We start from the raw sequence: 25,066 nt of genomic DNA, 5'->3' as shown, positions 1-25,066 counted from the left end.
TTCCATGGATTATTTATTCATATATGGTGCCAGTTTCTCTAATGCATTATTGGTCTTTCATTGATCTGTAGGAGTTCTTTACTGAGGGAGGAAATTAACTTATTTTCTATGATATGTGAGTATTTTTTCACAGTTTATTTGCCTTTTGACTTGACTTGTCAATGGTGACCTTTTATTGCCATTCAGTTTTATTTATTTTTAAAAAGTTTCTGTATGGTTGAATGACTCAATATTTTCTTTTGTGGCTTCTAATGCTTTGTGATATATCTGGAAGGGCCTTGCCTAATCGAAGATTATTTTAAAATTATCCCATGATCTCTTTCTTCCCTTTTTTTTCCTTCTTTCTCTTCTTCTTCTTCCTCCTCCTCCTTCTCCTTCTCCTCTTCTCCTCCTTCTTCTCCTTCTTCTTCTTCTTTTTTTTTTTTAATAGAGACGGAGTCTCACCATGTTGTCCAGACTGGTCTTGAATTCCTGGGCTCAGGCGATCCTCCTGCCTCAGCCTCTCAAAGTGCTGGGATTACAGGCATGAGCCACCACACCCAGGCTATCCCATGACAGATCTTTCTTTCTTTCTTTCTTTGCTTTCTTTCTCTTTCTTTCTTTTTTTCTTTCTCTCTCTTTCTTCCTTCCCCCCTCCCTCCCTCCCTCCCTCCCTCCCTCCCTCCCTCCCTCCCTTCCTTCCTTCTTTCCTTCCCACCCTTCTTTCTTCCTTTTCTTTCCCTCCTTCTTCTGCAACCATGGCAAATGAACTATGCCATGATTTCTTATGGCATTTGTTCAAACATACAGAAAAGTAGAAGAACATAATGAGCCCGCGGTACCCTCATCAATTCCAGCAGGGATCAGAACAGGGCCAGAGCCAGTCTTGTTTAATCTATGTCCTACCTATTCTCCCCACTCTTCAGTACTTTTGAAGTAAATCCCAAACAACATATAATTGTGTGATTTTGATTTTTAAAATGCTTATGCTTTTATCCATCTGGAATGCTTTTAGAGTTAGAGCTCTAACTTTGTTTTTTGCAGATACCTAGCCCATTCTCCCAACACAGTTTATTGAATAAACTATCTCTTCTCCAATGATTTGAAATGATGCCTTTATGATACACTAAATTCCTACAGATATTCGAGTCTATTTGTGTCTATTCATTATTCTGTTCCACTGATTCATCCATCTATAGTCATGCTCCAATTCCACACCATTCTGATGGCTGTAGCTCTACAATGTATTTTGGTATCAGATTAGATTGTTCCCTAAAAGGTGATTTAGATATAAAGCCTCCCCTGAGGCTCAAAGACACTGTCTGAGAGTGAGGGCCTGAAGTGAGGCAGGGTGGGCAGTTCTCCTGGGGCATCTGAGATACTTAGCTTCAGCCACGGCTGGGCTCATCAACCTGCTGCTGTCTGGGATAAGGCATTGCCTTGGCAACCAGAGACTCAGGCCCAGTCCTGGCTGTGCCACTAAGGGCTAGGTGATCTTGAGCAGTCCATCTCACTCTTCGGAGCCTCTGTTTAGGAAGGCCTCCCTGCCAGCTCCAGCATTCTCCACTTCAAGACACCAATCAGGGCAGGGATGCCTGGGGGTGCCAGGCAAAATTGTGAAAGGGCTGCCAGTGGTCGCTTCCACAGGAAGTCCTGTAGATGAGCACAGAGATTGGCTCGCTGGGGAACGGAAAGGGCGATTAAGCAAGACAAGACTGTTAACAGTTCTAGAGCTCGTGGGCTCTGTAGGGCAGCAGTCACCCCACCACCAGGTCCCAGAGCCCAGGGCTGCGTGTTCCACTGGGAGCCTTTGAGAGGTAGGAGCCATCCCAAGGTTGCAATGCTTCTTTTTCTTTGGAAGGATGAGGATGGGGGAGGGAGCTGGGGTCCCTGTTTAGCTTCTATGTCAAGGGTGCAAGGGGCAGAGCCCTCTTTTCCCCTGCATTTGGAGCTCTCTGCGTGGTCTAAGGGAGGGGATGGGAAGGCACTTGGGCAGGAAGCTGGGGTGCATCACCACCCGTAAATGGCTGTGCAAGCTGCGGCAAGCACCTGGTTTCTCAGAGCCTCAGTTTCTCTATTAGGAGGGGAGAAGTGAGGATAAGTAGACTGGAACAAGACACTAGGTGGTCTCTCAGGCCCACCGACTTGGGCAATTGGGGTTTAGCGAGTATGGCTATTATTTATAGCTATTGAAGCCAGCCGAGTGCACAGCAGGCCCAGTTCTAAGCACTCTTTGGTGAGACAGTGATGGACACCCGGAGGCCCCAGGCAGGGCCCATGCCAGGTTGTAATCTGCCACTGCCCCACCCCACCCTTCTTCTCTGGCTTCTACTTCCTGGTGGGCAGCCTGTGGTGCCTGCTGCCTCACAGAATACCACAGTGGGAGTGGATTCCCCTGGATGCTTGGGAGTGGGATTCATTTGCTTTCATGTTTGGCTTCAAGCTTTATGCGATTTCTTAGGTGAGGGATGTGGGGAGAGGTGATCATGCTGAGGGGCTGTATGTGTGTCCTAGCCATGAAGGGGTCCCCCACTCTTAACGACGTGAGGCATGAGGATGCACTAAGGGGAAAGTGGTGGAGGAGAAGGGCGCTGGCAGGGTGGCCCTGCTGGCTGACTCGGAGGGATGTGTGCTGGGCGACGGCACTTGCACATGCAGAATGGAATGATGGAATGGCCATGAGGGGTGCTGTGTCTGACCGAGAGGCTGACGGTGAGGGAGTGGAGGGTGAGGGTGATGGCCGAGGAGGGTGTGTGTGCGTGCACGTTTGCATGTGTACTTTTGTGGATTGACTGAAGGATGTCCTTACTGTCTCTGAGGGACTAGGCCTGGCCTAAAAGGGACACAGGCTGTTTTTAGGGTATGCTGTCAGGCCGTGGGGTGCTGTCAGGGATCTGAATATGAAGGCACAAGGGGTGAGCGCACCATCCCACCTGATGGTGACAAGTGACTGATTTTGAGGTGGTGATGGCTGGAGGGCATCTGCTGCCTTCCTGCCCCAGACCACCTGACAGGCAAGGAGCAGGTGGCTGAATGCCCCTCCTGGAGAGAAGGATTGACTGGCAGAGAGGGCAGATGCTGGGGTGGGGCAGACGAGGTATCTGGAAGGTGCTATTTCCTTATATAATGCCAGTGGACTTCTGGAAATGGGCTGTGGAGGTGCAGCTGGGCTAGGAACTCCCAGAAAGGAATGTCAAGAACACCACATGTCCTAGGATGTGGCTGCAGGGAATTTCTTCCAGGATTCTTACTTCCTACACTTGTGGGAGCTCGGTAGGCTGTGATGTGACACTCATATCACAGTGGACTTTGCTTCCGGAGGCTTCTGCACAGGGAATCTTATCTTGCTCCCTTGGCCGTGTTATCTCCATCACCAGAAGTACACGAGACACTGGGCGTCACCACAGGAGCCAAGCCTGTCAACGCCCACCCTGCTCCAAAGCCCTTGTCCCGCTCAGGGCTACTCCACTGGGCATTTGTCATCCCCAGAGGGGCCTTCTGCCCAGGGAAGAGCCACCTCTCCAGGATGTAGCCTTGGGGAAGTCCATCTCATGACCAACCAGAAAAGCAGAATCCGGTGTAGTTCTACCACTGACATCACGGCTTGGGCAGGTCACTCTGCCTCTTGGAACCTCCCTCAGTTTCCTCATTTGTCAAATGGGATCAATTGTATCTGCATGGAACCTGGCTTTTATGTGCCTCAAATAGAATTCAACTTTATCAATGTCATCACCACTGTTGTCATTGCTACCTTTACCCGGTAGTCACGGATGCCAAGCACACTCCAAAGTGCTTTATGTGGATCATATATTCAGCAAATATTTACAGAGTACCAACTGTGTGCCAAGCGCTGTTCTAGGCTCTTGGGATAGAGCAGTGAACAGAATGGTCAACTCCCTACTCAGGTGAGGCCTCTGTATCAGCATAAGGAGAAGGAAAATTTACAACAAAAATGAGCAAAAGGCTCTCTATTCTGGGAAGGTGACAAGTGCTAAGAGAAAGTGAATCTGGAAAGGGAGGTGGGCCATCCTGGGAAATGGGAACTGATGTTTCAACTTTAATTATCTTGCCTAACCCTCATAGCAACCCTGTGTGAGAGCTATTAGTCCTAAGTTTCCAGTGAGGAAGCTCAGGCACAGAGACGCTGATTGACTTCCCTAAGGTTGCACAGCCCATGGGCAGCAGAGCTGGGAGAAGCAGAGGCCTGTCTGACTTCACAGCAATGGGACTGGAAGTCACTTTCTCTCATGAGCCTCCTTTTCTGCAACTCCAGGTCAAGAGAGTGGGACTGACCCTCTTCTAGTACTGAGGCTCAGTGACTCTTTCTTTTATTTTTCCTTTTTTATTTTTTTGAGACAGAATCTCACTCTGTCGCCCCAGCTGGAGTGCAGTGGTGAATCATAGCTCACTGTAGCTTTGACCTCCTGGGTTCAAGTGATCCTCCCATCTCAGCCTCCCAAGTAGCTAGGACTGCAGACACACCACCAAGCCCAGCTAGTTTTATTTTATTTTGTAGAGACAGGGTCTCGCTATGTTGCCCAGGCTGGTCTTGAACTCCTGGGCTCAAGTGATCCTCTTGCCTCAGCCTCCCAAAGTACTGAGATCACAGGCCACCATGCCCAGCTTATTTTGTTGTTGTTTTGTTTCTTAATCTCCTTCTATTCTACAGGGAGTCTGTCTTTGAGTGTAACCTACAAGGCTGGAACTGCTAGGCCAAACCCTATTAGCCACTGAAGAAGGGTCATCGGCCCATGGAAGGAAGGGGCTCCCCTCTTAGGGGGATGGGGAATGGAGATAGATGGTGACTTTCTAGGTGTGGAAGGCCTCTCTAGGTGTGGAAGGCCTCTAGACCCAAGGAGGGGTGTCTATGTGGTCATTATTTCCATGGGGCAACATGGGGTGAATTAGGGGTGAGAGATACCGGGTGAAGGCCAGTTAGATTAGCATGGGAACTTCCCTATTCTAACCCCTAGAATCTTACTCCTCATTCTTGGCTTTTTAGCCTCCATGTTTTTTAGTAGAAAGACTTTTTTTTTTTTTTTTTTTTTGAGACAGTGTCTCGCTCTGTTGCCTAGGCTAGAGTGCAGTGGTGTAATCTTGGCTCACTGCAACCTCTGCCTCTTGGGCTCAAGGGATTCTCCCTCCTCAACCTCCCTAGTAGCTACGACTTGAAGTGCACGCCACCATGCCCGGCTAATTTTCTGGTTTTGGTAGAGATGGAGTTTCACCATGTTGCCCAGGCTGGTCTCAAACTCCTGGCTTCAAGTGATCCACCCGCCTTGGCCTCCCAAAGTGTTAGGATTACAGGTGTGAGCCACTGTGTCTGGCCCTGATATTTTCTGATTCTATTCAGTTGTCTGTTAGAACATTCCACATTCTGGGGACAGTGAGTCAGCAGAGGAAGTGGGTTGAGAGCCCAGTACATATCCTAAGCAAGGCTGGGCATATATGAGGGCATCAGGGTTAAGTATAATCTCTCCTGCCCTGGAGCTCACTGCTAAGCTATGTCACCTCCCCCAGGAAGCCCTCTCTGACACCCTGATCAGTGAGTTGCTCCTTTTTCAGTGCTCTCCCAGCACCTGACACACAGGTGTGCTGCTCCTTCTGTGCTACACTGTAATTATGTTTGTGTCTCCTGCATGAGGCTGTGAGGTCCCCCAGGGGAGACCAGGAGTTAGTCACACCTCTACCTGGAGGGCCAGAGACTCTGCTGGGGTGTGCAGGGGTGTCCTGCACAAGGATGCCCAGCCAAGGAGGTGCATGGGAACTGGAATCCAGTCCACATTCCACTTGTTAAACCATGAGCCCTGGCACTGGGCTGTGTCTGCCAGCAGGAAATATCTTTTCTTAATTTGCTTAAAGGAAACATATGGATTGTGGCGGGCCTGCTTAGCACTGTACTGGCATTCAGTTGGCGCTCGGTAAATGGTTGTTGCTTATGTGCATGACAGAGGGTGGGAAGGGTTGGGGCAGATGAAGTCTTCAGAAGAGGTGTGCTGGTTACTGTTCTTTGGTGGGGGCAGGAGACCTGATTCATAGCATTTGCTGATTCCCATGGTACCAATACTCCCACAGTGGCTGATTCCAAGCTGCCGAGGTAGGAAGAGGTGTGCATAGTCGGCCCTCACAAGCCCCAGCACACCACTGTGGTTTTACATTTATGATCTTAAAACTGCATCTGACGGCCGGGAGAGGTGGCTCACGCCTAAGACAGGCGGATCACGAGGTCAGGAGATCGAGACCATCCTGGCTAACACGGTGAAACCCCGTCTCTACCAAAAACACAAAAAGTTAGCCGGGCGAGGTGGCAGGCGCCTGTAGTCCCAGCTACTTGGGAGGCTGAGGCAGGAGAATGGCGTGAACCCAGGAGGTGGAGCTTGCAGTGAGCTGAGATCGTGTCACTGCCCCCCAGCCTGGGCGACAGAGCGAGACTCCGTCTCAGAAAAAAAAAAAAAAAAAAAAAAAACTGCTTCTGAAACAGACTTTGAGGGCAGAGAAAGAGAGAGAGAGAGAGAGAGAGAGAGAGAGAGAATGTACTTCTGTTTGAAGTTTGGGGCCTCCTCAGGATAAGAAATTGCTTCATCCAAGTTCTGTGCAGCTGGTGCAGTTCCCCATGGGAAGCTTACCCAAGGGGAGGCTGTGGAATGACCCCCTGGAATGAGCCCATGATGCCTAAAGCAGAGCCCTCGCACCACTCCACCCAGCCTGTCTGTGGCCTTCAGCGTCAACAGAGAACGCCCAGGGGAGATATCTCCTCCATCTCCTGGGCATGAGCCTTGCTCTTCTGCCTCGATTCCTTCACACACACTGTTTACTGCTTCCATATCCTACATGCCTCCTGTAGAACCTGCACAAGTCCCACCACCTGCAGGAAGCTGCCCTGTCTGGACATCAAGTCCTTCTCATCCCATAGCTTTATGGGCCCCAGACTTGTTCCCCCAAGGCAGGCTCAGACTTTATCCCTTCCAGACCACAGCCTCTCTTTTCCTCATCCCAGGGGTCTTGCCTGGATGAATCCCCAACCATCCAAATCCTTATCAATTGACTGACTGAACTAAGACATTCAGTGACTGGTGAATGAATGATGAATTTGACGCCCCTTACTTGAGCACCTAACATGTGCTAAGGGGCGGGGAGCAGTATGGACCTCGATAAACAGTGTTATCCACAGCCGGGGCAGCATGGGGCCTGCCTTGGTCTGTTTTGTACAGCTATAGCGGATACCATAGAATGAGAAATTTACATAGAACAGAAATGTATTTCCTCATCGTTCTGGAGGCTAGAAAGTTCAAGACTGAGGAGGCAGAATCTGGCGTGGGCCTTCTTGTGGTGTCTTCCCATGGTGGAAGGCAGAAGGACGACAGAGAGCACGAGGGTCTGAGTCCATCCTTTTATAAGGAACTCACTTTTGCAATAATGGCATTCATCCATTCATGAGGATGGTGCCCCCATGACCCAAACAATTCCCACCAGGCCCCACCGCCCAACACTGCCTCATTGGGGATCAGGTTTCCGACACATGAACTTTGGGGAACACATTCAAACCACAGCAGGGTCGCAGACAAGGGGGCACTGAGCCCAACTTGAATGCGGGGTGACTGCAGGGAAGGCTTCTTGGAGGAGGCAGCCTGTAAAGTGAGGAAGCAAAAGGTGTTAACTATGTAAGGGAGTGAGAGAGTTGTGGAGTTTGGGGCAAAGGGAGCAGGGTGGGAGGGAATCAGGAATTCCAGGAGCCATGAGTGGTTCAATAGTGTTGCCATGGACCCCAAGGGCACAGGGGTGGGGTGGATGAAGCTGAGGCCACATCATGTGGGGCCCTAACAGCCGCATGGGGCGCTACTGATTCCATGCTGCGTGTGTCGAAGGACTAGAGACATGGTGCTGGAGAAAAAAGGCTGGAGGAGAGGTGAGGCTGAGAGAGGGAGGAGGCGTCAGTGGAAGGATCCCTGATGCAGCTGGGATGAGTCAATGAGTGAGAAGAGTCACCAGAGAGATGGCTCAGGAAGCTGCTTATGGCCTTCAGACAGCTAGATCCTGGAAAACCCTGCGTAACCACCCTCCAGGTCAAAACATGGGAGAGATTCTGCATGGGGTGAAGAGGATAAATTCTCTGATGGTCAGAGAAGACTTCGATAGTTGAGTAGTAGCCTGAAGAGATGAGGGCAGGGGGATAGCCTGGAGAAGGGCATTCCAGGCAGAAACTTAGAAAGGGCAAAGGCGTTGAGCAGAATGGATGAGAGGCTGTGAGGCGGCTGGGCGACGGGGTCAGAGGACCCGGCGGGGCACCATCAGGCCGGGCTTTGGCAGCCACAGTGGATTTTCTTCCAGAGGTGATGGGAGCCAGGGGAAGGTTTTGAGCCATGAGAGGGTGTGACTGTCCAGCAGCCCAGTGCCCCTCACTCCTCTGTCCCCAGGGCCAACGAACCATGGAGACAGGACAGAGAACATCTCGAAAAGTCCGAAAGCTGGGCTCCAGCCGGCGGCGGCAGACAAGAGAGCCGGCTGATGGTGAAGATGCTGAGGTGGCCCCAGAGCCAGAGTCTTGGTCCTCCCAGGCAGCAGCAGAACTACAGGCCTTCTTCCAGGACTGCGGTGCCAAGGAGAGGGGCTTTGTCACCCGCGAGGACCTGGCGGTGAGCCCAAGACCCCCATTGGAACTCTGAATCCCCTTTCCGCAGCTCCTGACACCCCCACTCCCCCATCACAGGAAGGCAAGGCTTGCCTACCCCTGCCCCTTTCTCTCATTTAGAGCTCTCAGAAAACGCTAGGGATGTGTTTATACTAATGTGAAAATGACTGGTAAGGCTTTATGTGTTGCCCTTTTCCAGAAACATTTGTCTTTTAACCAGTAAAAGGACTTTAAGCCAAATAAGTAATTTGCAAATGTTATAATTTTCGGCTCGTTGAGCAAGGACATTTATTTTGGGAAGCAGACGGAGCCCTGGAAATCAAACCATGTCAACGACTGTAAACGTCAATGAAACATAAGATCAGCCACGGTTGTGTGTCCCTGTAAAGAGTCTTAGGGTGGCCAGGTGTTGTGGCTCATGCCTGTAATCCCAGCACTTTGGGAGGCTGAGGTGGGCAAATCACTTGAGGTCAGGTGTTCGAGACCACCCTGGCCAACATGGTGAAACCCTGTCTCTACTAAAAATACAAAAATTAGCCGGGCGTGGTGGTGGGTGCCTGTAATCCCAGCTACTTGGGAGGCTGAAGCATGAGAATTGCTTGAGCCCGAGGAAGCGGATGTTGCAGTGAGCCAAGATCGTGCCACTACACTCCAGCCTGGGTGACAGAGCAAGACTCCATCTCTAAAAAAAAAAAAAAAAAAAAAGAGTGGGGGAACCAGTAAGATGTTATGACTGGTTCAAAGAGCATTTGAGAAGCCAGAAATTTGACAGAAAAGTATTAGGATGAAATTACTGAGTTAAATTCTTAAAATGGCTAATGTCTAACAGGCCATAAATCTTTCAGGCTATCTGTTCTACTAGTAACTTCAGTAAGTTTGGGACTTTTCATGAAAGGTAAACAATGGGTTGTGCCAGCATTCTTTTTGCCTCATATCCAAGTTTCAGATTTCCTCCTTCCCTCCCTCCCTCGCCCCTCCCCCTCCCCCTCCCTCCCTCCCTCCCTCCCTTCCTTCCTTTCTTCCTTCTTCTCAGCTCTATCTCAGAGGCATGATCTCAGCTCACTGCAACCTCTGCCTCCCAGGTTCAAGTGATTCCCCTGCTTCAGCCTCCCAAGTAGCTGGGATTACCTGCACCCACCACCACGTCTGGCTAATTTTTTTATTTTTAGTAGAGACGGGGTTTCACCATGTTGGCCAGGCTGGTCTCGAACTCCTGACTTCAGGTGATCCACGTGCCTTGGCCTCCCAAAGTGCTGGGATTACAGGCATGAGCAACTGCACCTGGCCAGATAATTTTTCTATGATCATAGATAATCTCTAAAATTTTCTTGATGTATAAGAGGCTGCTGTCATTACATTGGCTTATTTCCATAGGAGCAACAAGGATATAATTAAACATGAGTCTCTTTGAATTTGCCCTACAAATAGAGACAGTATTGAGACATTTTAGCTTCTGTTTAGAAGCTTTCATACATAATCTTAGGTTGGGTTTTTTTTTTTTTTTTTTTTTTTAAGGGATAGGATCTCACTCTGTTACCCAGAATGGAGTGCAGTGGTGCAGTCACAGCTCACTGCAGCCTCAAGCTCCTGGGCTGAAGAGATCCTCTCGCCTCAGGCTCCCAAGTAGCTAGGACTAAAGGCACATGCCACTATGCCTGACCGATTCTTAAAATTTTGTAGAGATGAGGTCTTGCTATGTTGCCCAAACTGTAGCCTTAGGATAGAAGTTGAGTGACAAACTGTTCCAGTTTTCCAAGGACTAATGGGGTACCTGGGATATGGGACTTTGAGTGCTAAAATTGGAAAGTCCTGGGAAAACTAGGATGAGTTGGTCACCCAACTTCTATCCTAAGGCTAGAAAAGCAAGCCCAAGATACTCTCTTCACCAGATGTCACTTGCATCACCTGTAAATTTAAATGACTTCCTCTCTTCTTGAGGTCCCTGATTTTTCTAAGGTCCCTCTTCTGCCAGGAAGCAATCCATGTGGTTCCAGGCCAGCTTCCTGGTAGGGTTTTGTAGGGATTGACTCCATGGGCATTCCTCCTAGTAGGCTTGTCACACCTGATTAAATGACGACATCCCATAAAACACACTCCAGGTAGGGCCTTGATTACACAATTGATTTATCCAATTATATCTTGATTAAAAAAAAAAAAAGGAGGACAGATTCTGTTGAACCCGTGCAAATAATTATATTGCCATGAAAAGTAAGGAGAGTCTGTAAAAGTAAATTTTTTTTTTTTTAGACAGAGTCGTGCTCTGTCACCTAGGCTGGAGTGCAATGGTGCGATCTTGGCTCATTACAACCTCCGCCTCCTAGGTTCAAGGGATCCTCTCGCCTCAGCCTCTTGAGTAGCTGGGACTACAGACATGCGCCACCATGCCCAGCTGATGTTTTGTATTTTTTATAGAGGTAGGGTTGCGGGTTGCTCCATGTTGCCCAGGCTTAAAAGTATTGGTTTCTGAATCATGAGGGGATCAATGAGATTCAGATACCACTTGAAACGTTGAATTTCAGTTTACAAAAGTATAATCTGGCAGCGCTTCGTGGCTCACGCCTGTAATCTCAGCACTTTGTGAGGCAGAGACGGGCAGATCACCTGAGATTAGGAGTTCCTGACTAGCCTGGCCAACATGGTGAAACTCCATCTCTACTAAAAATACAAAAATTAGTCAGGCATGGTGGCTTGTGTCTGTAATCCTAGCTACTTGGGAGGCTGAGGCAGAAGAATCGCTTCAACCTGGGCGGTGGATGTTGCAGTGAGCTGAGATGATGCCACTGCACTCCAGCCTGGGTAACAGAGTGAGGCTCTGTCTCAAAAAAAAAAAAAAAAAAAAAAAGTATAATCTACTAAACTGAGGGTTAGAGACAGCTCAAGACCAGGAAAAAACCTCCTCACAGATCTATTAAAGTAGAACAATAAAAAATAATATCAACTGTATTGCCACAAAGAGCCGTAACTAGATTTCCTTCAGCTGTTCAATCAACACCATGTAATTAATTATTGTTCTGCTGGATCTTGGGTAAGCTGTCTGCTTTTGGACTCAGTTGTAGGAATTCTCAGTCTATTCGCTCAGTCAGAAGGTCATCCATTGTCAGCTTGGAAGCCTACACCAAGTGAAGCATAAATAGTTCATAGAACCTGGTACAGTCCTTTTTCTCTAGACTTTGAGTTTGTTTTTCTTTGTTGAAGATGCAATCTGTGGCCTGCAGCTTATAACAGAGACTTCAGGCAGGCATTGGAAAGGAGAAATGTGTCCAGTAACGAGACTGAAAGGCTGTGGTTATTTATTACACTACCTAATAGTATCAGAATGGAGGAGAGTGAAATTCTCTCCTGGGGTACAATGCACGACTATTTCATAATGGTTTGATCAGTGTTTCCCCTGATGATAAAAACATACTGCTTGTAATCCCAGGACTTTGGGAGGCTAAGGCAGGAAGATCACTTGAGCCCAGAAGTTCAAGACCAGCCTAGGCAATATGGCGAGATTCCATCCTATAAAAAGTTTTAAAAAATTAGCCAGGTGTGGTGGTGTGCACCTGTAGTCCCAGCTACTTGGGAGGTTAAGGTGGGAGGATTGCTTGAGCCTGGGAGGTCAAGGTTGCAGTGAGCCATGATCACACCACTGCACTCTAGCCTGGGCGGCAAAGTGAGACCCTGTCTCAAGAAAGAAAAAAAAAGAACGTATTATAAATAGCACAATCATTGAGAAATCTCCAGGACCTTCCCATAAAGCATGCAATATCTGAAATATTGATATTAATAGCACTTTGCCCATGAAAATTTAGCCTAGAAAAGCCTGAACATCTCTTCTGATTTGATTGTTCGTCCCATGATGTTCTTGTAATAGTGTTGAAGTATTTAAAAAATATAGAGAAAGATATCTTCAAATTTTTATTGTATTTTTTTCTAAATTTAGACTCTAATCTTGGGAAGGCAAAATCAAAAGAGCCGTTAGAGAAGATTTGGGCACTAGATTAAGAGGTCATGGGAGACCAAGAAATATTACTTTGTTATCTATTTAATCAAAGTAATAATAAAATAAAAGATTTTGAAATAAATATGGAAGAAGGTAATATGATTGCAAGAGTAGATAGCTTTTTTATAAGGGAGATACCTTTGCTTTTTTAAAAAAAAATTTAAGACATAGTAAGGTCAAAACAAAGCAGAGGAAATGATTCTGGTGAGATAGGGAATCTCTGTTATCTGGGAGGCTTACACAGAAGCTAAACAGTAGCCTCTTTTTAACCCTTGCTAAGAGCTCTAAGACCAATTTATTATTTTAGTAGAGATAAAGCCAAATTCTAGTTATGCATTAATAGAACATGTGGCTGTAAAATTTTCATGAGTTTTTATTTATTATTTATTTATTTTTACTTATTTTTATGTATTTACTTATTTTTATTTTTATTTTTTGAGACAGTTTCACTCTTGTTGCCCAGGCTAGAGTGCAATGGCGTGATCTTGGCTCACTGCAACCTCTGCCTCCTGGGTTCAAACGATTCCCCTGCCTCAGCCTCCTGAGTAGCTGGGATTACAGGCGCCTGCCACCATGTCCGGCTATTTTTTTATTTTTATTTTTAGTAGAGATGGGTTTCATTATGTTGGTCAGGCTGGTCTTGAACTCCTAACCTCATGTGATCCACCCGCCTCGGCCTCGCAAAATGCTGGGATTACAGGCGTAAGCCACTGTGCCAAGCCTATTTATTATCAATTTTTAAGCCCATCAAAACTGGGCCAAATTTGGCAAAATGTTAATACATTTCATAGTTTATTTTCAGACTCAGGCATTATAAATCAAGGCAAATAAAATTTTCTTTCAGCAAACTTTCTACAACATTCTATATCTATTCAAGTTTTGCCTTTTTATCCTTTTTCATTTTCTAGAATAACCAGACACTTTCACACAACAATGCATCCCATTTTCCTTGCAGACAAAGTTTTGTTTCTCTGTCGCTATTGCTCCTAGCAAAGCCTCAAGCATCTGTAGTTAATTGAACTTTTGTTGTTGTTGTTGTTGCCGTTGTTTTGAGACAGGGTCTTGCTCTGTTGTCCAGGCTGTAGTGCAGTGGCACAATCTTAGCTCACTGCAACCTCTGCCTTCTGGGTTCAAGCTATTCTCATGCCTCAGCCTCCCAGTTAGCTGGAATTACAGATGCCCGCCACCATGCCAGGAAGATTTTTCTATTTTTAGTAGAGACAGGGTTTCACCATGTTGGTCAAGCTGGTCTTGAACTCCTGACCTCAAGTGATCCACCTGCCTAGGCCTCCCAAACTGCTGGGATTACAGGTGTGAGCCACCATGCCCAGCCTGTATTAATTGCACTTTTAACCAGTGTAATTAACCTCCTTCATAGGAAGAACTAAGGATAAATAATTGAGAACTGTCTCATACAAGAATTTTAGCAGACAAGCAAAGCTCACAAATACACATAAGCCAACTTTCTACAGCCTTGAGTATCCCTAACACAACTTAAAAAGAAAGTGGTCAAATATATGTAACAGAAAATGTATCATTTTAACTATTTTAAAATGTACTATTCAGTGGCATTAAGTACATTCACGATGTTGTACCACCATTTCCCCAGTCATCTCCAATGCTTCTTTTATCTTGCCAAGCTGAAATTCTGCACCCATTGAATAGTTAACTCCCATACTTCCCTCTCTCCAACCCCTGGCTATCCCTATTCTACTTTCTGTCTCTATAACTTTGATTACTCTAGGTACCTTATAGAAATGTAATCATACAGTATTTGTCTTTTAGTGACTGTTGTATTTCACTTAGCAGAATGCCCTCAAGGTTTATCTGTATCATAGCATGTGTCCAAATGTTCTTCTTTTTAAAGACCAAATAATATTCCGTTGTACATATATGTCATTTTTGTCTATCCTCTTATCTGTCAGTGAACACCTGGGTGGATTCTTTTGGTGATTGTGAATAATACTGCTATGAATATGGGCATACAAATATCTGAGTCTCCACCACTTTCTTTTGCACAACATTTTTTTTTTTTTTTTTTTTGAGATGGAGTCTCCCTCTCTCGCCCAGGCTGGAGTGCAGTGGCGTGATCTTGGCTTACTGTAACCTCCGCCTCCTGAGATCAAGTGATTCTCCTGCCTCAACCTCCCGAGTAGAGAAGCTGGGATTACAGGCACGCGCTACCTCGTGTGGCTAAGTTTTCTGTTTTTAGTAGAGAGGGGGGTTTCACCATGTTGGCCAGGCTGGTCTTGAACTCCTGACCTCAGGTGATCCACCCGCCTTGGCCTCCCAAAGTGCTAGGATTACAGGCATGAGCCACCTCACCCAGCCTGCACAATTTTTTTTTTTTTTTTGAGACGGAGTCTCGCTCTGTCGCCTAGGCTGGAGTGCAGTGGCCGGATCTTAGCTCACTGCAAGCTCCGCCTTCCGGGTTCATGCTATTCTAGTGCCTCAGCCTCCCGAGTAGCTGGGACTACAGGCACCCGCCACCTCGCCCGGCTAGTTTTTTGTATTTTTAGTAGAGACGGGGTTTCACTGTGTTAGCCAGGATGGTCTCGATCTCCTGACCTCGTGATCCGCCCGTCTCGGCCTCCCAAAGTGCTGGGATTACAGGCTTGAGCCACCGCGCCCGGCCACCTGCACAACTTTTTAAAGCAGAAAATAATGAATTCATTTGTTAACATTACCCAAAGATATAGCTACTTTCTAGCATGTGAAAATAAGAAGTAAAAAATATATATCAACTTAAAATTATGATTAGCAACCAATGTTTCAGTATTAAATTTGTTTTAGAAATTATCCAAATAGTCAAAAATTATTTATTAATTAATGTACTTCAATATTAATTCAAAATTCTAAAGTTATCTAAGAATCTTGGAAACTGTGGTTAAGGTGACACACTAAAAAATATAATTACTGTTGATACAAAATTTATTTGTTAGAATAATTAATCAATTTAGTGGGGCACAAATTTACATGTTTATACTCTTAAACATAAGATAAAGTTGACTTGTTTGATCTGAAAGTCGAAATGAGAAGTATAGGAAATGTAGATTAACTAGTTTCTTCACAGAAAATAAATATAGACTTATGAAAAACAGAATGTATACTTGTATTATACTTAACATAAAGCACAGAAAAGACAGATAGCTATTATATGTATTTTGTCAAAACAATTATTAAACCAGTATAATTTGTTCAAAGAATCATGTTAATTATATGGACCTGGCTCCTGAAAAATTTTCTGAGCTAGCGATTTCTAAGAAGAATTGTTTTAAGTCTAACACATTTAAAGCATTCAAATTTCAGTTATTTTCTGTTATTTTTAGGAGCATTAGATTTATATAATCACTTATTTGTCTATAAACTAATCAACACAGAACTCCTTTAAGAGACATAGTACACTAAGTTATTAATACCTTCCAGATGTACAAGAGTATTTCACGCTGACAACAAGAGTTAAAGACCTTTCGGGTGTGGTGGCGCATGCCTGTAATCCCAGTTACTTGAGAGGCTGAGGCAGGAGAATCGCTTGAACCCAGGAGGTGGAGGTTGCGGTGAGCTGAGATTGTGCCACTGCATTCCAGCCTGAGTGAGACTCTGTCTCAAAAAATAAATAAATAAAATAAAAAAGAGTTAAAGGCCTTTCTATTGCAGATGTATAGATATACAGACGCACAGAGAGTATCTTGCTTCATTTCTACAGTTCCAGCCACAGATCAAAAGTAAATATAGCAGGCTGGTCATGGTGGCTCACGCCCGTAATCCCAGCAGTTTGGGAGGCTGAGGCGAGTGGGTCACCTGAGGTCTGGAGTTTGAGACCAGCTTGGCCAACATGGTGAAACCCCGTCTCTACTAAACATACAAAAAATTAGCCGGGCGTGGTGGCAGGCACCTGTAGTTCCAGCTACTCAAGAGGCTGAGGCAGGAGAATAGGTTGAACTCGGGAGGTGGAGGTTGCAGTGAGCCAAGACTGCGCCACTGCATTTCAGCCTGGATGACAGTGAGACTCCGTCTCAAAAAAAAAAAAAAAAAAAGTGAACAGCAACATGAAACCTCACCAACTCAGATCTCAAACAGCTGTTCTCCTTCCCAGTGGATACAAAATTATTTTTCTTTGAGATATAGTCTCATTCTGTCACCCAGGCTAGAGTGCAGTGGTGCAATCTTGGCTCACTGCAACCTCCTTCTCCCAGGTTCAAGTGATTCCCCTGCTTCAGTCTCCCGAGTAACTGGGATTACAGGCGCCCACGCCTGGCTAATTTTTGTATTTTTAGTAGAGACGGGGTTTCACCATGTTGGCCGGGCTGGTCTCCAGCTCCTGACCTCAAGTGATCTGCCCGCCTCGGCCTCCCAAAGTGCTGGGATTACAAGCATGAACCACTGTGCCCAGCCTGGAATTCTTCACTAATTTGAGATCACAAATAGAAAAACAAACAACAACAACAACAAAACGATTAGCAAACCAGTTTTTCCGTTATTTTTCAACCAACAGGCATTAGGTCTCCATGATGCATCCCCCAGAGATCACCAAATAGAACATAAAGACCATCGCTGGTTTAGACCAGACCATCACTGCTGCCACCAGTGGGGAATAACTTATCATTCATGTGCAGCCCCAGATAAAAACACGAAATTTACAAAAAGGAAAACAAAGTAACTAGAGAAACAGAATCAGCAAACTCCAAGTTCTATTATGCTTGGGATTCCTTCTGAGAGCCAAAGCGCGTGGGCTAAAAGAGCCCGTGACATGCGCTTGTGCAGCCATGCAGGCTACTGGGTTCTGCCAGATGAGCCCACTGGGCCGTCTCCATAGACCTCAGTCCAAAACTTGTTATAATTTTCAAAAAGGTAAAATCATGACCTGTAGGCCGTGATATATAAACTGAACTCTTATAGAAGATTTTATGTAACTCATTGACTTTTTTTTTTTTTGGAAACGGAGTTTCACTCTTGTCACCCAAGCTGGAGTGCAATGGCACCATCTTGGCTCACTGCAACTTCTGCCTCCTGGGTTCAAGTGATTCTCCTGCCTCAGTCTCCCAAGTAACTGGGAACATAGCCACCTGCCACCATGCCCGGCTAATTTTTGTATTTTTAGTAGAGACGGATTTTCACTATGTTGTCCAGGCTGGTCTTGAACTCCTGGCCTCAGGTGATCTGCCCACCTCGGCCTCCCAAACTATTGGGATTACAGGCATGAGCCACCATGCCCGGCCTCAGATAATTTTTGGACACTGATCACGACATTCTGGGGGAGGGCTGGCTGCTGTCCTTTATCAAGTTTCTAAAGACATGGGACTTAGGACAGGTACATTTTGATTTTGGATGGAGAGAGTGAAAAGGGCTGGAGCCAGTTCATGGCCCTGCTGGGAGGGCTGCCTTGGGTGGGGTTGGGAACGTCAAGCTTAGGCCCTGGGTCAGGTTACTGGGGGGACTCTGACATGAGGGCGAGGTGAGGTAGGGGTGGCTGAAGACAAACATCTCTCCGTTTTGGAGGGTGAGAATCTTCCCAGGTGGGAACACCTGCCCACCTTGCCCATTCCTTCCAGGTGGCCAAGTTCAGCTTCCTGGGCAGCAAGGAGGAGTCAGAGATGATCTTCGACTGGGTGGACGTGGAGCGGAAGGGACATCTGTCACTTGAAGAATTCAGCTCTGGACTCAGTATGTCTGTCCTTGGAGGGCCTCTGGGCACCCAGGTGTCCCGTGCAGTGTGCCCTGCATGTGGCTAGACTGGGTCGTTAGAAAGGCAGCCCTTTTCCCAGGGACTTTCACCCCACATCCCTGGCTGCCAGAGTGGTCCGGGGCCCTCCCCCATGCATTCCACCCCCCACCCCCCCGCCTCCAGGGAGGCCTCTGGGCTTGCTCATCCCATGTCTTCTCCTCAGTAAAAGGCCTCTCCTGAGCCAGAGGTCTTGACACCACAGATTTGTTTCCGCCTGAGGAGAGTAACACTGTGGCTTTGGTTAGGGGAATTCCATGGGCCAGGGAGCAGCAGAGGGTGATATTTAGGGGTGGGGGCTTTCCAGGTGCTGAGCCCCCGCTGGGCAGGGCCGCCCCAGCACCTGCCTCTCTAGAAGGGCTGACAAGACATAGGGAGCCCAGGACCAGCAGGGCACAATCCTCCCGCTAATCCTCTCCGTGGGAAGACCTTCCGGCCCAGGCAATGAAAGGTGTGGTGTCTTCAGAGAGCCCCTGCATGGACACAGATCAGCCTTCAGTGTCCACAAAGCCACCCAGAGTTCTCAGGTCAGCTGAGTCTCCAAAAGCCTGGAGACCCGCAGAGAAGGAGGCCAGGAATTTGCATTTACGCGTGGGCCCACTCCAGCAGAAGGTTCCTCCAGTTCTGGCAATGGAGAAGCTGAGAGTTGGGAGGAGAACTCAAGGGCTGGGCAAGGGGAGTTGCCGGTGGGAGTGCAGCGCAGAGGGAGCTTGTTGTCCACACAGCCTTGGGGCCGTCTTCATTCGCGAATCAAATCATGCCTGCCATGCCAGGAACTTCCCAGTGCCTGTGGGACAAACTGGAAGCCCCTTCCTGGGGCCTGCAGGGCCTGCACCCTCCAGACGCTGCCAACCTCGCTGGCTCACTCAGTGCCATTCACCCCGTCCATCTTGCTAGCCCGGTCCTGCCTCAGGGCACCTGCAGTGCTGTTCTCTTTGCCAGGCACACGCTTCTTGGAGTCCACAGGATTTGCTCCTTCTTGGGATTCACATCTCAGTTCCAGTGTCACCTCCTTAGGCCACTGCTAGCCACCTCATCTAAGTCGATCCTCCGAGTCTCTCAGTGGAAATTACCCTGCATATTCCTATACTCCTTTGGCTCACTTAGCAAGTTGGCTTAAAAAAAAAATATATATATATATATATATTCTTTTCAACCTGCACTAGAATGTCAGCTCCACGTTAGGGATTTTGGTTAATTTTGTCACGTAGATGCTCAATACACATCCCTTGATTGAGTGCGTGAAGGGTTTGTTCACTGCCTTGGAGGTGCGGTGTGATTTCCAGCAAGTCTTTTGGTGTCTCTGGGCCTCAGACGCTCATCTGTAAAATGACTACCTTAAGTAGACTCCTAAGGTTGATATGAGAAATACATGAATGTAGCCCTGTATAAATGTGACTGGCACAGGTAGAATTCCTTCCCTGAGGGCTGGAGCAGGGCTGGGTGGGAGGCCAGGCACCTGGGCCCAACACCACTGTGCTCCCCTCTGTCCGTCTCTGTCCACAGAAAACATCTTTGGCTCCAGCCAGAGCTCCCACAGGCTCCGCAGAAGGAAGCCACTGCCCTCTAAGCGGGTGTCTGCTACCACCAGTTTCCCGGCTCTGGAGGAGGCCGATGCTGAGGAGAAGGAGGCGTTCCTTGCCTTCATAGAGCAGCTGGGGACTGGACACTTACTTCCCAAGTAAGGCCAGGGCAGCATGTGCACAGGGAGAGGCTCTGCCAGCCATTGACAGCAGGGGCTCCCCTGGACACAGCGTCAAGGGGGCAGGTGCCAGGTAGAGCCAGGTGCAAATCCCGGCTTGGCCATTGGCTGGCTGTGTGACCACAGGGATGGCTTCGCCTCTGACCTCTGTTTCCTGGGCTGCAGAATGAGCCTAAAAGCTGTGGTGGGGTTAAAACCACATGCAGAGGATGCCTGCTTATGGGGAGTCATTCCCACCCCCGCACCTCCCTGCCCTATCCTGCCCTGTAGGGTCACTCTTCAGGAGGACTAACAAGTGGGCTCAGCTTCCCAAGGGCCCTTGAATTCTTAAAACCATGGGAATCCCTGCGGGTGCCTTTCTTAACTCAGTGAGGATTCCTGGAGTTGGGGGTGATTTCAGGCATTTTGTGCCCCGGGTTGAACAGGTTTGGAGACAGAAATGCATTTCCTCCCATCCTTCTGAGGCTCTGGGTATAGGGAGTTGCCTTTGCTTAGAGAAGGGGAGCCCTGGCCTGGCTCATGCCTGTAATCCCGGCACTTTGGGAGGCCGAGGCGGGTGAATCACCTGAGGTCAGGAGTTCCAACCAGCCTGGCCAACATGATGAAACCCCATCTCTACTAAAAATACAAAAATTAGCCGGGCATGGTGGCACATGCCTGTAATCCCAGCTACTCGGGAGGCTGAGGCAGAAGAATTGCAGCAGGAGAATCGCTTGAACCTGGGATGCAGAGGTTGCAGTGAGCTGAGATCGTGCCACTGCACTCCAGCCTGGGCGACAGAGCGAGACTCTGTCTCAAAAAAAAAAAAAAAAAAAGAAAGAAAGAAAAGAAAAAGAGAGAGAGAGAGAGAGAAAGAAAGGGAGCCCTGCCTGCAAACATCCCTCTCTAGGACTCCCAGGGTCTGTTAGAACCAGTGGGGGAGTCACCCTCACGCACTGGCCCAGGTTTGCTCACCGCACCCGTGGGGTTCTGTGAGGACAAGATTCCTCACGCTTGGCTCCGGGAGGGTGGGGCCAGGTGCTGTGAGGCAGGCAGGGTGGGACTTAGGGTGTAGACTGGCAGGGCAGCCTTTTATTCACTTGGCAGCTTGGCCTAGGCTCAGCCCTCTGGCATCTGTCCTCACGACTTAATTAAATCCATGTGAAAGCAGCCTTTATCGGGTGCCAACCGTGTAGCAGGCCCTGAGCTGGTGCTTTCGTCAGGCGTCTCTCATTCCTCAATGACCTTGCTTGGCAGGAATCAGCCCCCACCCCATTTTACAAATGAGCCCAGAGAGGGCTTGGGACTTGCTGAAGGTCACACAGCCTCAGAGTGAGAGAAGAGAGAGGGCAGATGGAAGCCCTGGGCCATCAGTATCCCAAATCCTCCCATCCCACTATTACAGAATCATAGAGAGACAAAGTGTGGCAGGGGTTCAGGAAGGGAGAGGGCACACCTGGGAACGGTTCCTGGAGGAGGTGGCATTTGAGTTGCATCTTGTAGGGTGTCAATAGATTTGGCCCAGGTGCCAAAGTCTCTTGGAGCGCTGTCGTGAAAACTGAGGAGTGGGGCTCCCCTTGCTTCTCCATCCCACCTCGTGTCTGACCCTCCCATCTCTGGCTGTCCTCCCCTCCCCAGGCAGACAGAAATCTGGCAGCTGTGGCGGCAGCTGCGGCAGGAGGAGCCCCAGCTGGCAGGCAACCTGGCAGGCTTTCTGGCCAAGATGACCAGCCGCCTGCAGGAGGCCCAGGCAGACAAGGAGGCCTTGGAGCTGACCCTGAAGAAGTGAGTGGGGGGCCCGGCCGGGTGTCTGACTTGAAGTAGGTGCTCTTCACATTCCAGTGGAATCTGAATTTCCCCAGCTCCTTCTACAGCCGGGCCTGTGAGCTGGATAGGGCAGAGCTGCGCTGGAGGAAGAGGTGGCTCAGGGGACCTGGCGGGGAGGACAGAGTTGGTAATGGCAGGAGTGGGAATGGCAGGGTGTGTCTTGGTACAGGACCCGCTGTGACGCCCAACTCCAGGGGGCCTGCTCCCGTAGATTGCAATGCATGTGGTGACCCTGGAGTTGGGTTATAGGGGCAGGAGGATGGTGAAAGAGGGAGGTGGGACTGAGTGATGGGGTGATGAGGACAATGAGACCCTGGCCAGGGGAACTGGTGATGGTTACAAGGGTCGGCATGGTGGGATCAGCAGGACCAATGTCAAAGTCGTATGGGTCAGCGGGTTGTTATTGGGATGGCTGTTCTCAGAGTGACAGAGGTCAGTGACTGCTGGCAGAGTGAGGAAAGCAATAGGATGGATTCCACACCCAAGCCCAGACTGCCCCTGCCAGCAGCAGGCTCCCAGAGGCGCTAATGGGCTGCCTGGCCCCAACTCCTGCTCCTCCCAGGTGTGACTCTGACCACCACCGCGAGGTCCAGCAGCTCTATGAGGAGATGGAGCAGCAGATCCGCCAGGAGAAGCAGCAGCTGCAGGCCGAGGTGGGCTCCTGCTGGCAGCCTGCCTCCTTCCCACTGCCGGGGACACCTCTGCTGGCTGAGGAGTGGGACCAGTGACTGACCAGGGTGGGGTGCAGGAGGCTGCTGGAGTAAATCCTCTCCCTGCCCTGAGCAGCTTGTGTTCCCCAGAGAGATGGGGTGGGGAATGTCGAACCTGGGCCCCCTTCCCATCTCTGCCAAGTCTCCTTGTTGCCACAATCTAGGCTGGAACTGGGGGAGTTGTCCTGAGAACCCTCCCTGCTGGGACATCCTGGCCCAGGCACCCCAGGTGGTGGAGGTGGAGTGTGAGAAGGGCTGGCCTGCCCGGCTGGCTCTTAAGAGTCTGCAGGGTGAGGGCTGAATCTACCTACTCCACAGAGCGACTCTCGGGGCCTGGCCCTCACCTCCCAGATGCAGGACGTCCTAGAAGCCAAGGAGCGCGAGGTGCAGCGACTAGCTGAGGGCCAGAGGGAGGTGAGTGACAGGGTTTCCCAGAAACCCACTTTCGAACAGGTTTTTAATATCTATGAGCCTCAGTTTCCTATCAGAGACATGGAAATCAGAGCTCCTGCCTTAGTAGGTACTGTGATGATTAGAGGTACTACATGGGAGGGCCTAAGACAGTGCCTGGTACATAGTAGTTTATGTATCACTTGTTCCATCTCTGAAACTGACCTAGCTTCCTGCTTAGGGTCAGGTTACCTGCTGCCCTGACACTGCAGGTCTTATAGCCTGTAGTCACTTACGGGTGGCACTGTGGTTGACTGTTCGGAGACCCTGCCCCACTGTCTCTTCCTTCCTCAACTTGGGGACCTCTGACCTTGGTAAAATTGTCCTCTGCTGTAACCAGGACAACAAGCATCCCTTCAGCCTGGGACAAGATTCCCGGAGCCTTCCTCACCATGGCCTGGGCTGGCCCTGTTACCATGTTGATTTCCCAGGTGCCTCTGCAGCTGCTCCTTGGAAACTGAGGCAGGCCCCTCCTGCCAAGAGAAGAGATAGGGCTTTACACCTGGGGCCGTTTTGTCCTGTCCCCTGTGAAGGTGAAGCCTCTTCCCTCCAACCATTCATTCCTTCACCCCACAACTACTTATCCAGCACCAACTATGTGCCAGACACTGTTCCAGGTTCTGAGGATCATGACAGACACAAACCTCTGCCCACAGAGTTACCATCTAGTCAGGGAGACAGGTGACATACATAACATAGGAGATGGTGATCAGTGCTAAGGAGAATAAAGTAAAACAGGAAAGGGGGATAGAAGATTTGGAATCGTAGTCAAGTAAGTTGAGAAGGGAGTCAAGGAAGGCCTGGCTGAGATGATGACATTGGAGCGAAGACCTGAAGAAGTGTGATATGCTGGGGAAGGGCATCCAGGCAGAGGGAACAGCAGGTGCGAAGGCCCTGAGCGGGCATGCGCTGTGGAAGTTCACGGAACAGTAAGCAGAGCTGTGGACTGGAACAGACTGAGAGGGAACAGCCATGGGAAAGGAGATGAGGGTCATGAGGGGAGGTGAGGAGGCTGCAGGGAGACTCTTCAGGGTCCCGGAGGCCATTACAAGGGCTTGCCTTTCCCTACACCTGGCCAGGCAGCGTTCCCTCTCTCGGTCATGTGATTTGCTGTTGGATCAGGAGCCCCTTGTAGACCAGATGGTCTCAGAGGCCAGCAGCCATTGCAGGGCTCTGAGTAGAGGAGGGTGGGATCTGGTTTAGGTGTGGGGCTTTTGTGGCACTGCTGGTTTTTGTTCCTCACACAGTCTCCCTGCCCTCCCTGCCTCAGGATTTCCAATGCCCCTCCTGGACAGGAGCTAATGGAGCTAGTTAGGCCAAGGAGGGATAACCGTCCACTCTTACTCTGATTTAAGCTGGGTCTCCAGGAGCCTGGACAGGGGGTGGGAGTCTGGACAGGGGGTGTCTCACAATGGCCTTGGGAGGCTTTTTGCTGCCCTGGAGGGCATCTGGGCTTCTCTCCGCCTCACCCTCCACCCTGCAGCTGGAGGCCCAGCTCTCCCACCTCAGGAGCACACATCAGGAGGCTGCCTCAGAGAACCAGCAGCTGTGGGAGGCCAAGCGTGACCTGGCTGGGCGGCTGGAGGAGGTGCAGGGGCAGCTGCAGGTGACCAGGGGGCGCCTGGACGCCGCCAGGGGCCGAGTGTCCTGGCAGGTGGAGGAGAAACTGAGGCAAGTGGCTGCTATCCCTGGACTGGGGTGGACTCTAGGGGCCTCCTGGAACCAGTGGGGAACTCTGAGTTCTCTAAGAATCTAGCTAGCACACAGTGCACACACAGTTTCCTTCCTTAAACCCCACCCTCTGCCAAGCTGGAACTATCACGCCCATTTCTAAGATGAGGAAACTGGGGCACAAAAAAGGGAAACACCTGTGCCCAAGACCACATGGCTAGAATTAAAACATGCACATGTGTGGGTGTACATGTACACACACACACACACACACACACACAAAGGCTTAGTGCAGTGCAAGATCCCTAGCAGGCACTCACTCTACTTGTTATAGCTCAGAGGAGTGGGATGGGCCAGAATGATCAAGGAAGGCTTCCTGGAGGAGGTGAGGCTTCATGTGGGTCTTGAGGAT

At 49.1% G+C, this 25,066-nt stretch overlaps 1 protein-coding gene across 4 annotated transcripts in view; it reads left to right on the top strand.

Annotated features, from left to right (window-relative positions):
• Positions 1 to 1,706: 1,706 nt before the first annotated feature.
• Positions 1,707 to 25,066, top strand: part of RAB44 (RAB44, member RAS oncogene family) — a 35,151-nt gene continuing 11,791 nt past the window's right edge. For 3 of the 4 annotated variants that reach the window (XR_006697536.3, XM_045390758.3, XM_005553158.5), the window contains exons 1-8: positions 1,707 to 1,796; positions 8,394 to 8,612; positions 18,146 to 18,257; positions 19,822 to 19,996; positions 21,635 to 21,781; positions 22,386 to 22,476; positions 22,852 to 22,947; positions 24,467 to 24,654. Coding sequence is in view for 3 of the 4 variants with exons in the window: in XM_045390758.3 (XP_045246693.2) it covers positions 8,406 to 8,612; positions 18,146 to 18,257; positions 19,822 to 19,996; positions 21,635 to 21,781; positions 22,386 to 22,476; positions 22,852 to 22,947; positions 24,467 to 24,654 (1,016 nt within the window). In the remaining variant the exon portion in view is untranslated. The remainder of the gene's footprint in view (positions 1,797 to 8,393; positions 8,613 to 18,145; positions 18,258 to 19,821; positions 19,997 to 21,634; positions 21,782 to 22,385; positions 22,477 to 22,851; positions 22,948 to 24,466; positions 24,655 to 25,066) is intronic. The other variant, XM_074038215.1, reaches the window with a different exon arrangement.

Source organism: Macaca fascicularis, chromosome 4 (assembly GCF_037993035.2).
Source record: "Macaca fascicularis isolate 582-1 chromosome 4, T2T-MFA8v1.1".
Lineage (NCBI taxonomy): Eukaryota > Metazoa > Chordata > Mammalia > Primates > Cercopithecidae > Macaca > Macaca fascicularis.
The sequence above is the reverse complement of the archived record's forward strand: the minus strand, read 5'-3'. Positions and strand labels throughout refer to the sequence as shown.